General features: G+C 52.9%; 5 protein-coding genes across 5 annotated transcripts; 3 read left to right on the top strand and 2 right to left on the bottom strand.

The window, feature by feature from the left end:
• Positions 1–180: 180 nt before the first annotated feature.
• On the top strand, positions 181–1,335 carry CGGC5_v000086 (uncharacterized protein; the record flags this gene model as incomplete). The annotated part of the gene is made up of 4 exons (XM_032023273.1): positions 181–594; positions 663–839; positions 943–1,254; positions 1,306–1,335. The coding sequence occupies 4 exons, from the start codon at positions 181–183 to the stop codon at positions 1,333–1,335; spliced, it is 933 nt and encodes a 310-aa protein (XP_031880003.1).
• A 1,718-nt stretch (positions 1,336–3,053) lies between these two features.
• On the top strand, positions 3,054–4,862 carry BGL1A-1 (Beta-glucosidase 1A; the record flags this gene model as incomplete). The annotated part of the gene is made up of 1 exon (XM_032023272.1): positions 3,054–4,862. The coding sequence occupies one exon, from the start codon at positions 3,054–3,056 to the stop codon at positions 4,860–4,862; it is 1,809 nt and encodes a 602-aa protein (XP_031880002.1).
• A 745-nt stretch (positions 4,863–5,607) lies between these two features.
• fsr4-0 (Trans-enoyl reductase fsr4) lies at positions 5,608–6,708 on the top strand (the record flags this gene model as incomplete). Its single annotated transcript, XM_032023271.1, has 2 exons — positions 5,608–5,710; positions 5,765–6,708. The coding sequence occupies 2 exons, from the start codon at positions 5,608–5,610 to the stop codon at positions 6,706–6,708; spliced, it is 1,047 nt and encodes a 348-aa protein (XP_031880005.1).
• Positions 6,709–6,983: 275 nt separating this feature from the next.
• Positions 6,984–8,835, bottom strand: TP (Aspyridones efflux protein; the record flags this gene model as incomplete). Its single annotated transcript, XM_032023270.1, has 3 exons — positions 6,984–7,994; positions 8,044–8,486; positions 8,541–8,835. The coding sequence occupies 3 exons, from the start codon at positions 8,833–8,835 to the stop codon at positions 6,984–6,986; spliced, it is 1,749 nt and encodes a 582-aa protein (XP_031880004.1).
• Positions 8,836–12,211: 3,376 nt separating this feature from the next.
• On the bottom strand, positions 12,212–13,159 carry CGGC5_v000082 (uncharacterized protein; the record flags this gene model as incomplete). The annotated part of the gene is made up of 1 exon (XM_032023269.1): positions 12,212–13,159. One exon carries the CDS (start codon positions 13,157–13,159, stop codon positions 12,212–12,214), a length of 948 nt encoding a protein of 315 aa, XP_031879979.1.
• Between the last annotated feature and the right edge of the window lie 1,028 nt (positions 13,160–14,187).

The raw sequence follows: 14,187 nt of genomic DNA, 5'->3' as shown, positions 1-14,187 counted from the left end.
ACGCGAGTTGAGGCCGTGATCGCGACGAACAAGGCATCTGACGCATCAATATTAATGTCTACGGAATTGTCAATGCTCAATGAGTTCTAGTTCGAATTTTGACCATGATGACACGTCTTGGTGGCCGGCTGCGAAGGAAATCGTGTGCAAAACCAGCGTCATCAGCAAAAAAGTTTGAGGATGGATTTTTTCCAAAGACGCAGCTCGGCCTTGCCTGGGGCTAGCCGAAAAGAGAATTTTGGGACGGACTCCTGCTACAGTGGTGCTGCGCAGCTACTCGACTCTGCGAAGGTGCTGCTCCCTTGGAAAAGTCGAATCAGCAGGTGCAGCACCTTACTGGCCGCTCCTACCTGCCCAAGTGACCCCTCGACTAATGACCCACTTATTCCCGTGCAGCTGCCTGGCCCCTGCACCTTAGTCAGCGTGCATCCTGGATATTGGCCTCAGGCAGCAGGGCGACCTGGCCGCAGCCAACCACATTCGAGGGATTTGGCAGTCAATCATCAACCGACTGAAGCTTCGGTTGTGACCTGCGACGACATCACATCCAAGATCAAGCAATTGGGCCGCGTCGTAACCACCACCACGGCCACGGTATGCTTTGCCCCACGCCCAATTGACTCCGCCGAACGACACATGCTAACATGCGCGTCTCCATGCAGATGCTGTCCCAACGAATTGCGCGGGTCTCGACGATCCGCGGTGCTGCTCAGGCAGCCCGCCGAACTCCCATTGTCCAGCAACGATCCTTCTTCCCGCCCTCCTTCAACGACCGAAGCGTTCTTGAGGAGAAGTACCCCGAGTACCCGAAGCTTTCCGAGCAGGAGGACCCCAACATGGTCAGTGGTGGTCCTGCATTGGCAATGGCGCTTGCGGCAGCGTTTGCAACAGGGTGTAAGAAAGAACGATCCGGATGACGATTGCTAACGCTCCATCCTGCAGAACGGCGGCTACATTAACCCTCCTTTCATCAAGCGCCAGTTCCGCGACCCCCACGGCAACTGGTGGGATAAGCAGGAGCGCCGCAACTTCGGCGAGCCCGTACACGAAGACCACGATCTGCTCGGCATGTTCTCCCCCTTCGAGTACACATGGACTACCACCGGCCGTGGTCTTTTCCAGATCGGTGCTTTCATCACCGCTTTCCTCGGTGTCTGCGGTGTCGTCTACCTGAACTACCCGGACAAGCCTTCCTACCCGAGAGAATTCCCCGGTGGACTGGACAGAGAGCTTGGTGGTGCCGGAGCTGTGCGGGTAGGTTCTTCAGGAAGAGATGACTATGGGATGATGCTAATATTAGTACAGGCGAGACAGGCTGGTGATGCTGACCCGTGAAACCTCTGATGAATCAAAAAAAGATCACGTTACGAACGGGAGCGGAAGTGTACATTTTAGAGCAGAAGAAGCAATCCTTTGGGTAACGCCCAGCAACAAGTTCCTATGTCTTCTCACGGGCCTTGTTGCAGCCGACATATGTTTGGACTGATACTAAGGCATTTGCCACGGAATTTCGCCTCGTGCTTTGGTCGGTCAAGTGCCAAGAATTATGGACTATCTGATCTACTAAGAGGCAGGTCCGATGCAAGCGTTGAAGAATATGGTTTGTGTACCAACAGTTGTCTCTTCAGCATCTCAGCATCTACACATATCTTCTTCTCCATCACTCTCAATATTCAATGCATATGGTCTAGCTTCGGTTGAGTACGGCTAATACCAATGCGCGCTGCCTTTCCCGACCTGTTCAATGTTTCTTCCTCTTGTAACCTCGTTAGGTGTTCTCGACGTCTTCCATCATCATCCATCACCGCTGATCTGACAAGTCGCGTTTGCATTACTGCATCTTTACCACATAGATACAGGCCGGTACTGCACGATGCTGCGCGTTCATTCCACAATGAAATGGGTGCGAAGAGTTGTGGAATTGGCCATTAGCCACACTTCACCCTTGACCAATCTAGCGTTCAATGTCTACGGCATGCTGCAGGGCCTCCGAAAACGGCGCCAGCGGTTGTGACAAACCATGGTCATAAGACAAAACATAGTCGATGTCCACATTGGACATCACCGGTGTTTCCAGATGCGAGTGTTTGCTGCACAGATCCTCGCCTAGCACGCAGGCCCAAATCCAGAGACCAGGCCTTCAGCAATCGGTGCAGACACGGTGGACGGTAACTTCAATTTTATGAGTCAGCGTTGGTTGTCACGTCGCAGGTTGCAGGGTCGAGGCCGTCTTCGTATTGCCCGTATTCGAACCTGCTTTGCCAGGCGCGATCTATTTTGCGCACCCAATAAGTCTGGCCGGCAAACTTGCCCGGCTCCAGGCTCGCAGGTGCCAGGGTTTTCCGGGGCGGGGTGCGGTCTTGGTATCCACCAAAGGGCCGATTCTTTCATCAACAACCATTCACTTTCGGTTGGGGTCGACTCAATCGAGATGTTTGGGGCGGAAGACCATCGGCTCGGTTCGATTGACGACCTCACACTGATCAACAGGACTTCTCTGTGCTGGCCAGGTCCCTGAGACGACTCAATCGTGCGCATCTGTGGTCTGGGTCAGACGGGATAGAAATGCTTAAAGACGTCTACGGCAGCAACGGATTCATTGGCAAATGAAGAAGCAACGGTGTATGGTCGAATGACACCTAGTTTTATCATTCTAGAATTGAGCGGTGTTGGCTGCTGAGAGCCGTGTCCGCAACACCGCTCCTCGAAGCCTTTCCGAGCCGAAGTACGGGCCGAAGCAAACGTCGCCCCCGAATCCAACATTTTAATCTAGATCACCAGTTCTGCCTCATTCCATTTGCTCGCTAGACGACTAATGCAACCTGGGGTATGGCCCCCGGTGCGGGGGAGTGTGGAGGCGGGGGAGATGAGCAATCCCACGTCGGGTTTTCCGGTCATCGTACGGGACAATAACTCGGTAGAATCGAGTGGATGCCGTTGTCTATCAGAATTTCGTATATAGCATAGACAGTGATCGTGTTGAGCAATGATGGCGCGCGCTGTGTTGGGTCTTCAGCAATTGCTTGGTCGCTCCTCTGAACATCTTCGCCGCGATGACAGCACTTCTCGCCGGGGCTTTCCTCGCCGCCGGGGTGTCGGCCGCTGCCCTCGAGTCCGCCGGATCACTCACGGCCCAGTCAACAGCAGCCTCAACATGGTCTTACAGCACATTCTCTTACGAGCAGATGACCTCGGACCGATATGCGACACCACTGCCGTCTCCTCTGACCATCGCCACCCCATACGCGCCTCACTTCACCCAAGCCTCAACCCTCTTACCTACCAACGTCACTTACACGACGTACTCTTTCAACCCATCAGCAACGGCCAGTCCCGATGGGACTTACGGACAAAGTGCCTATGCAGCCCTCTGGTCAAACTACACTTACACCCATGAGCCGCCCTTCACAACAACTGCCTCGGCTACGCCTGTTCCCTCTAGCGATCTTATCTTCCCACCGCAACTACCTGCTAGACCTCTCAACGAGAATGAAGGCCTCAAGTTCCCCGAGAACTTCGTCTGGGGCGTGGCAGCAAGCGCATGGCAAGTCGAAGGAGGACTCCAGCTTGAAGGTCGCGGTCCGGCGCTGCTTGACTCGACCGGTGTCAACGGTCAGGGCACCCTGGGAACCAACGACTCCAACGTCGCGGACATGCACTACTTCCTGTACAAGCAGGACATTGCGCGCCTCGCCGCGTTGGGAGTGCCGTACTTCTCCTTCTCCATCTCCTGGAGCCGTGTTGTTCCTTTCGGAGTTGCGGACTCTCCGGTCAATCAGCAGGCGCTGGATCACTACGACGATGTGATCAACACGTGCTTGGAGTATGGCATCACTCCCATCGCAACGCTGATGCACATTGACAACCCTGTCGGTGTGTTCGATGACTTTGAGGCTTTCCCGAAGCATTTCGCGTATTATGCGAAGCAGGTCCTGGCGCGTTATGCTGACCGAGTCCCGTACTGGGTCACGTTCAACGAGCCCAACATTGCCGTCCAGTTTTACCTGGGAAACAACTACAACGGGCTGACGGCCTTCCTTCTGGCCCATGCAGAAGTATACCATTGGTACAAAGACACTCTGGGCGGAACGGGGAAGTTGACGATGAAGTTCGCGAACAACCTCGCCGTGCCCCTCAACCCCGGCAGCGAGGCTGATGTGAAGGCCGCCTATCGATACCAGGACTTTATCCTCGGCGTGATGCCGAACCCGCTGTTCCTCGGAAAGCAGTTCCCCGAAACCGTCTTGGGAACGCCGGATATCACGCTGACTGCTCTGACCGACGAGCAGATCGCCACCATCAACGGCACGATGGACTTCTGGGCATTCGACCCGTACGGAGCGCAGTACGCCACGGATCCCTCCGGAGGCTATGACGCCTGTGCTTCAAACTCCTCCGACCCGTTGTGGCCCTCATGCGTGGAACTCAGCACGACGCAAGCCAATGGCTGGAAGATGGGCGCTGTATCCGAGGGCGGCGCTATCATCGCGCCCTCATATGTGCGAGAGCAGTTCGGATACGTGTGGAATACGTTCAAGCCCTCCGGCATCATGGTCACGGAGTTCGGGTTCCCGCAATACGCAGACACAGAGACACCGGTGGACGCGCAGAGGTACGACTTTGAGAGGACGATGTACTATCAGAACTTCCTCACGGAGACTCTGAGAGCTGTGCACGAGGACGGAGTTAATGTGATTGGGGCATTGGCGTGGAGTTGGATTGATAATAATGAGTTTGGGAGCTTCGAGCAGCAGTATGGCATGATGGGGGTCAACAGGAGCGATCCGGAGTTGGGGAGACGGATCAAGAGGAGTTTCTTTGACTATGTGGACTTCTTCAAAAGTCATACACCTAGAGACTGAGATGAGTTGAACAGAGGTTGCTTCATCTATTACAAGGGTGAGCTCGGATTCGAATACGAATCAATATTGAAATTGTCGCCAGCCGGATCCCTCGGACATAGATGCCCGATGAAGTTCAATCGCAAAACCGAGGAGTTCTGCAGTTTCAAGACCCGATTGTTGTCTGCGGCAAGACATCACGGTCCGTCCCGGGTTCCGGCATGCAGACTCCAGTGGCACCCGGTCTAGGCCTACCACGGCATGCACCTCGGATTCACGGTCGCACAATCGCGGAGTTTCGCTTGCGGAGTTTACCAATATTCGGCCGTCTTTGAGAGTAGACATGGGTTCTGGATTTGTAATCCGCTTGACGTTTTCCCCCCTCATCTGAAGTGATGGTGCGATCACCGCGGGGCGGGGCCCGGCATGGTGAAATGCGGTGGGGCCTGATGAACGGGTCGCCCGGGCCTCTTGTTTATTCGCCGAGGCGACAAGTGTTTTGGAAGGAGTTGATTGGAAGAGAACAGGTTTAGAACATCTTGAGACGGTTTAGAGTGTGCGCTGGTCCGTGGAGAAGAATGGAACCGCGTTTTCTGTATAGAAGTATAAAGAAGGGTCTTGGTCTGGATCCCGGCAAGTCTTGACGTCACTCCGTCAACGTCGACTTTGTGTTTGACTATCATAACGTTATCAGACCTTAAATTCATTAAAAAACCTGAATCCGGGCATTTCCCAATTGAAAAATCAACCAACCACCATATTCAAAATGAAGGAAGCTATCGTCAACCCAGACATCACCGTCGACATCAAGGACTCGCCCGTTCCGGAGCCGGGACCGGGTGAACTCCTCATCAAGGTTATCGTTTCAGGTACTTCTCACACGCAACTCATTGTCCAGGACGATAGTCACTAACAGGTATCAGGCACCAACCCGAAGGACTGGAAGCTTCCCGCCTGGGTCGGCACTTCCCACAACTCAGGCGATGACGTCGCGGGCGTAATCGAGAAGGTCGGCTCCGAAGTTTACGAATTCGCAAAGGGCGACCGCGTCGCTGGCTTCCACGTCATGCGCACCGAGCACGGCAGTTTTGCGGAGTACGCTATCGTCCCGGCCTTCGCCGCCTTCCACGTTCCTAAGAGCATTACCTTCGAGGAGGCTGCGACGGTGCCATTGGCCGCGTACACGGCCGCGACCGCGCTGTTTCACTCGCTTGAGGTGCCTTCGCCCTGGGATCGCAGCCGTGAGAAGAAGAGCCCTCTCATCATCTACGGCGTTAGCTCTGCCATCGGAGCTTTCGGTGTGAAGCTTGCCAAAAAGGCTGGGGTGCACCCGCTCATTGCCGTGGGCAGCAAGAACAGCGAATTTGTGACCGGGCTACTTGATGAGGGGGCGGGTGATGTGTTCTTGGACTACACCCAGTTTGAGAGCCAGGATAAGTTGGCGGAGAAGTTGAAGGAGGTTGTTGAGAAGACGGGAGTAAGATGCTACAAGGCTTTCGATTGCGTGAGCGAGAATGGCTCATTTGAGATGCTCGGAAAGGCTATCCAGGGACCCCCAGAGGAGGGCACCGGATTCAAGCCGAGAGTTACTACGGTTTTGCCAGGAAGGGACTACGGTGCGATCGACAAGAGCGTTGAGGTTGTTGTCACGAGCGTCGGACATGTGCATGAAGAGGAAGGCCAGGGGCGGCTGTTCGGCTTGATTTGGGCGAGGGTGTTTGCTGAAGGGTTGAGGTCTGGTTGGATGAAGGCGCACCCGTATGAGGTTGTCAACGGACTCGAAGGAATTGCGGGAGCGTTGAAGGGCCTGAAGGAGGGAACGGTGAGGGCAAAGAAGATGGTTATTCGCATCGCGGATGGCAGCTAAATCGTTTTCAAGTTGTTAATATGCGGCTCCGCATCTAAAATTGAGGCTCTTGGTCAGATTTAAGACTGCAGACATGACTTGCATGTAGTGCTTACATGGCCACGTGGGGGTAGGCGCAAGCTTACGGGACGATCTTGATCTGTTGCATTTGAATGAAGCTACCTCCTAAAGCCAGTCCAGCCTTACCATAAAAGCAAACATCCACAACGCCTTTCTACATATGTATAACCTCCACTCTAATGCCGCCGGCGGACAGTATAAAAGCCGTCCTCCTGTCATGCGATGCTTGCTCGTACATCCTTGCCCTTCACACTTTTCCACTCCACGAACAATGCTCCCACTATGGTAACTGACGCCGTCACGGCACTAACGAGAAACGCCTGTGCCAGTGCATCACTGTAAGCATAGGCTATCCCATGTAGAAGCTCTGGGGTAAGATTCTCCCGTACAGCCGTCACTCCTGAGGCGATAACCGTAGCCGGGTCAATGCCTGGAACGTATTCTCGAACACTGTCGACGAGCTTGTTGGTAAATGCCATCTGACCGATAGCGACGAAAATAGCACCGCCGATCGTCTGTGAGAAGATGATGATCGCAGTTCCGGTTGGTACATCGGCCGCATCGAGGACAACCTGGACCGCCATCAGGGGCTGCTGCATGCCGAAGCCCACGCCGGTACCTGCGATGATTTGAAAGCCGATCCACAGGCCTGCAGGAGTATCTGGCTTAAATGTTGAGATCAAACCATAGCCGATAGCCATGAGCATTGAGCCGAGTATCATCCACGGGGTGTAGTAGCCCCATAGAGTGACAAGAGCTCCAGCGACCAAGGAGAAGATAACGACGCCACCAAGCATGGGAAGATTCATGACGCCGGAGTTGACTGCAGAAGCGCCTTTGACCGACTGGAACCAGATGGGTAGGAAGTAAACGGATAGAAGAAAAGCAGCACCTAGGTTGAATGCATAGAAAGCCGAAGACCAGACGCTGCGTTTCCGAAAGATGCGAGGAGGAACCGTGGCGTTGTCTTGATTGCGATACTGGATGTAGATGAAAGATGTCATTGCCGTCCCGAAGATGAACAGAAGGGCAATGATTCGTGATGAGTTCCAGGAGTACGTGACGCCGCCCCAGTGCAAGGCAAGTAGGAGACAGATGATGGCTGGCATGAAGAGAAGGTTGCCGATGGGATCCATTTGAATCAAGCGCGTGCGCCAGCCTTCCTTTGTCACTTTTCGGACAGGATCGGGGAAGAAGATGAGGATCACCAGAACAGTGACAGCACCCTTCGTCTTGTCAGCAGAGATCATTTGCATCTGGTTATACGCTACTTACGATGGGGAGATTCACGAGAAAGCACCAACGCCATGATAGGCTATCGGTAAACAGACCACCGAGGAGAGGCCCAGCGACATTGGAGATCCCCCACATGCTACTGACAAAACTCGTGTAGATCGGGCGCTTCTCCAGCGGCACGCTGTAGGTAAGAATAATAAGCGATCCGACATAGATGCCAGCTCCCCCAATACCAGCAATAGCGCGACCAACAATCAGCGCAATACTGCTGGGAGCGGTGCCACATATAAGACTACCGAGCTCGAAGAGGGCGATGGCCAGGAGATAAAACCATTTGATGCTGAAGAAGGTGAACAGCTTGCCGAAGAGCAGCATGAAGGAAGCCGTCGTCAGGAGATACGCGCTTCCGTACCAACCCACGTCGTTCAAACTGTTGAATTCATCGGTTATACGCGGAATCGCAGTCGCGATGATTGAGTTATCTGACGCTCTTGTTCAGCGGATTCATCTTCTGACCGGTGTCGTAGGTCACTTACCTAGGGCCATGACGAAGACACTAAGGCAGAGTGCCAGAACTATCAATCCAAGTTTCATCCCCGTCGGGTAATCGGGTATTACTTCGTCGCTTGATTTGGTACTCCTGTTAAGGGAGGTTGAATCCAAGGGGGAATCTGCTGCTGCAGTTTTAGGTAGAGCTATGTGCTCAATCTTGAGATCTTGGATTGAGGCCGCAGCGCTTGAAGTGCCTGTTTCCTTTTCCATATCGGAGATGCTACCGTTACTTGGGGCCAGGGTGGATGCCCGGGAGCTGAGGAATGATTGCGACTCCATGATGGGTGACATCGAGGGGTCCTTGGGGTCAAACATAGTAGAAAGATGGGTGTTATTGGCCGTCGAGCTCCAGTTGTAGGGTTACAAGAGTTCCGGGATGAGTTGTAACACAGGCCGGGAAGCGGAAAGGAGGGGGAATGTGACAACCTTCTCAGCGTGTTGATGATTGCCTGGTGAATGAGCGGGACATCGACGTGCTATATAGCAGAAGTAGATGCATCCGCCATTCTTAATTCCATAGTTCTAGTTAAGATGTTGCCGAGGACCTGGGTCTTGGAGTCGGAAGCGAATGTCGGTAGTTGTGCTGGGCAATATGAGCCCGCAGGTCTCCGAGACATTCGGTTGCTTGGGTCTCTACTTCGCCCCTCGCGATTCTGTCAAGGGTCGAAGATGACCGAGCTGATCCCTGCTCTGCTGGAGGAGGAGGAGGAGGGAGAGGGTAAGGGGTAGCAAAGTGCCGGCTTGTCGAAGTCTCACAAGAAAGCCAGTGGCTCGGGGCATGGAAGTATGGGTGGTGTCAGCCGTTGTCTCGCGTGTCTGGATAGTCTCGCCTACACGCGATAGTGGTCGCCTGTTATCTGTCACTGCGGATATTGTGGCTGGTTATGTACTGCACCGCTTGGCCTCAGGAAACGATACTTGGCGTGAGTTAGAATTCTTAGTACAGAAGATTACTTTCTGTCGGAAATGGGTTAACGAAGCCGAGCTTGATAGGATCTGATCGAACATACATACTAGCAGAACGCTGCCAGCTGCCAGTCCTTCGACGCAATCAGTATCTCGTCATTGACGGGCCCTTGGTAATGCCCGAGCCATGTTGTCAAATGGGTCACACGGGAACAGACAGGATTGGAAGGAAGAAAATACGTGAGAGACGGGTCAGGGTAAGAGACATTGTCGAGCTAGGGGAGGGGGGGAAATCGTGGGGTTACACGGACAAGCCCACCAGGGGCCTACTCCTGCACGATGCTGCAATCAGTTGGTCTGAGATCTTTCCAAAACAAACGCGGCAATTGTGCATCGCAGCATCTCTCTGCACTAGCGCTGAAGAATGCAGGCGATGATAGGATCGAGATGGATTGCCGATCTTTCAATGTCAGTCTTAACGACAGCTTTCACGACATATGACACGTTTCTGGAATTTATCAAAAACGGGACATCGAGTGCCATTAAAAAAACCGGTACGTAACCTTCCTTCGGGGGAACCGTCGGTGATTTCAAGTTACCCTCTACTACCCCCTCACACAGCGACCTTCCTCGCCAGGGCCATCAGGCCTTCTGTCTCTCATCTGGCACTTTCGACCACTCTCGGGTCTTCCACCCAAGACAAAGATCAATATGCTCCGGCTTGCTCATTCCCTTACCTTGGTTCGGGGTTTTCGCCGAGACTCGTGCTTGGACAACGTGCTTTTTGAAGTTTATTTCCCTACAGTTATCCGTGCTTCGCTCTAAGAATCCCAAAAGTATTTCATCTTCATTGCTACCGGTATTTGCACCAGTCCACTCACCTTGTGTCAATCAGACCCAAGTCAGAGAGCGGTCCGGAACCTGTCCCGGCGGTGAGGGTGGCAGACACCAGCGGGGCCTGGATACTCATGGACAAAGTTTCTCAATACTTGCCAGATCTTGTTGCACCAAAGACTCGATGCCGAAGACCATCCAACAGATGAACAGATTCCAGCACTGTGGTCGCTGTATTACATGGACACAAGTACCATCTCAATACCCCTGTTAGCCTGGGACACCACCTCGGGTCGTATTGTTTCTCAATGTACGACTGTTTGTATCACAAGCTCCTGTTGCTTCCTATTAAATGTCAAGGCTACATTCCACTATGAACCGTCAGGCGGCAAGCTCACTCTACCATATCACACACTACGTCCAAGCATCGGTGAAGTTGCTGATATAATCCTTGAGATAACGGAGTTTTATAGCTTATTCTACCCAAGCGAAGGAATCAAAAAAGAGAGGATTAAGCCCCTTTAATTGATTCTAAATCCCAATGGAACAGTAAAAGTTCATGGTTTACACGTGGCAAGATGACGGCGACGCCTGCGGCGCATGCCCTGATGGGACTCACATATCGTGGACTGGGTTACAGTTTGACCAGTTCACGCCTGAGGTATGTACCAAGTGATGCGGTGTAATTATTGATGGTAAAATGTGCAGTAGCTTTGAGTGCTTATTGCTCACTCAGGTGCTGAGATTGACAAGCTCGAGACAGTCTCCCCCGCAGACCCAGGAGCGGCTGCCTCACTGTTTGCGTCGCAACCGCGTTGGGACAGGTGTAACTTGAAACCTGCCCTGCGCTATGCCACGAGTCTTTACGCCGTCTCACTGCCGCCTCAATCGCACCCAGTAGGTTATGATTCTGCAGTGGCCCTCCGGCGCTTCCACCAGACACGATTGCTTCAACCACCACCATGACGCCAACTGAGGCAGCGCCATTGGCGCCCCTGACACACCAGCATTATAGAAAAGTCAGAATGTCTCGGGAAGCTAGCAGCCAATGGCGTCGTCTGGAATGATCCAGAACAACTAACGTCTCTCAATTGACGCTGGCCCCTCGCTCTCTCGACCCTATTCAGCACTAGCTCTGCCTGTCCCCCCATTCACAAGACCGTTGACAACATGCTGAGAAACGAAGTCTTGAGACCGTTTCGAAAGGGGCGGCTATACTATGCGGTTGAAACGCCATGCGCATGTGTCAAAACTGCTGGATCACGGCTGCATTCTGTTAATGTCGCTGATCTAAGACAAGAATCGAACAATATATCCGACGACAAGACAGTTCCATAGCTCGGCTCGCTCATTATGGGCATGTCCGGCGGGTGACTGGTGAGAAACATTCGGCACGGCTGGCTACATGTCCAATGATGTTTCCTACGCAATTTTAGCAAACAAATGGTCCGAACTGGCAATGTCCGTTACACCTGGATATATGGGTGGAACGTTCAGTCGCCTCTTGTAACTCCTCCATCATAGTTTGCCTCGCGAGATCTCAGCGGCCTCTCAGTTGCGGCGTCGACAAGGGGCAAGATGGAACACTGAATATGTGATTGCACAGTTTCTATACCAATCTCGAGTTGAAGAGTACTGTGCTTTCCGGCCCGATTAGATCTGTGCAAGCTGCATCAAATTGATACCGAACTCAAGGTTCTGGGACATCGACGCATTTGCGTCTGGGACCCTTTCCAGCGCTCCGTGGTGTGACCAGACAAGGGGGAATCTGGCGGTAACCGATCAGTGAAGATATTTTTCAAAGTGTCTTCATCGACATTTTGGCCTGTATTCTGTTGACCAAATCATACGGTAAACTTCGTCCTTCGGATTATTTGAGATTGCCTACACTACCCAAGGAGTTTCCATTGGACCATCACAAGGCTAATTTATCGATACCCGCCGTTGCTAAAGATACTTGGATCGACGTAAGTGCAGTTACGCCGCCTGGAATAGGTTCTAATGGCTTTTCGCTGACATGGTTTGTGTCCCAGAGCACGCTCATGCCAGCCGATTGCAGCGCCACGGTGATGTCATCTATGCGTTTGTACCCGACATCTCTCTTGTCTATGCCGTCTGCGAAACTGATATGAACGAGTTTCAAAGACGGCAATCGATAGCTGGCATTTCCGGCAAGGTGCTTCAGATCCTTCAGAGATTCTTTCTTGACGTGCAAAAGCTGTAACTTTTGCAGTGATGTCGGCAACATATCGGATACTTTGTACCCCAGGAGTATCTCATCGTCAAAAGCCGTAGGCCTCGTGTGGTACTCGAGCATGGTATGGTCGAAAGCCAACTCTTCAAGCTGGACAAAGTCTCGAAACGACAGGGATGTCTCATCCGTCCACTGTCTCTGTTCCGCGCCAGACCGTTGGCTCGGGGAATGGGTGAGGCGTAGCTTCCGAAGTTGATGTCGTACGGGAACCAAAGTTTGCAACAGTTTGGAGACATCCCAGTAGTCGATACCCGCCGTCCGATGGATGTTGACAGCCGTCAGTTCCAGCTCCCGTAGTTTTGGGCAGCAGGCTAGGAGCAGAGCAAGGTCTTCAAACCCGATCTCGCTCAGCACCAGCCTCTTGAGACTACCCAGAGATAATGTCCATGGTTTGCTCATATTCCATGGACTGAGACCGTCAAAGAGGCTGCATTGCATGGAGTTGAGGACCTTGAGATTGGGTGCGGCCTTGAACAAGGCGGCTGCCTCGTGCACGTGCTGATTTCTCGTGACTCCTCGGAGGGTTATGAGCCTGAGTGATGGCAATAAAACCCCGCTGTCTTTGATGTGCTGATACTGGCAAAAGCTGTCGCGAGCTATCGAGATCATCTCAACGTTGGGCGTTAAGAGAATGGCGAGCTCTTCCAGCCAGTGGTGCACCTTTCGCCGGTTGATCCTCTGTAACGCTTCTGGCTGTCTTGACTCTTGCCAAACTTGGGTTCTCAGATGTTCTTGTGTTGGAGCATGATGTGAGGCTCTGACCTTTTGGCTCGCTGTGAAGATCAAAGGGCTCAGATCCGGCGTCAGCCCGCTAATTTCGTCCGTCTCCACGATCTGAAGGGTTCTAACGTGGAAGGATAAGTCTGGTCGGCTGATGATACTGTGAAGAAACGCCGGTAACTTGTCGTCTTCGCGGGGTAAACACCGTGCGTGCCCTCTCAATCCGCAGTCGTTTTCCGCCGGTAGATTGCCTGTGCAATATTGATGAAAAAGGAATGGCTGTGCCACGGCACAGACGCGCCTCGAAACTCGACATAGGTGGGCCAAGGCCTTTTGCGACGAACGCGTGTCTTCTGTAACAATGTCGGAGAAGATGCCAAGGCGTTGACAATGAGGACACAAGAGAGAGCAAATGTGCTCGATGAGTTCCAGAGGTAATGACGCCATCGTTATTCCATCAATCACTATCGTCTCTCGCGTACCAAATCGTCGGGTTCGGTCTACCAGAATACTGAAAGGCAACACTTCGTTCTTTAAGACTTGTTACCCCTAATAAACATACATCATTTGCGTGGCTCTCGTATCAATCGGAATGTCACGACAGGGATATGGCATGTCAAGGTTCTATGGTGCAATTAATCGTCCAATGTGATACGTCCGGGGCCCGAGTCCGGACCCTCACCAAGGCGAGATTTTCCGTCCTCGGCCGGGATTTCCGCTCCCAGAGAGCCGGAGCATTGTAAGGTTTTCTGGCAAAACATTAATACCAGCTGGTCTCATTCCCTTGTTTTCCGGGTGGATGCAGGAGTCAAATTCCATGGCAGATTACGGCATGCCGGCATCGGCGCGGCGAGCCGGGCTCTGTGATGTCCGTCTCTCCACGTTCTATCTGTCCCGATAAGCTCGGCGGTGACATT

This window comes from Colletotrichum fructicola (genome assembly GCF_000319635.2).
Source record: "Colletotrichum fructicola Nara gc5 chromosome Unknown KSG_Nara_v1_contig01, whole genome shotgun sequence".
In the NCBI taxonomy this organism is placed as follows: domain Eukaryota; kingdom Fungi; phylum Ascomycota; class Sordariomycetes; order Glomerellales; family Glomerellaceae; genus Colletotrichum; species Colletotrichum fructicola.
Note: the sequence above shows the minus strand (reverse complement) of the source record. Positions and strands in the feature narration are given on the sequence as shown.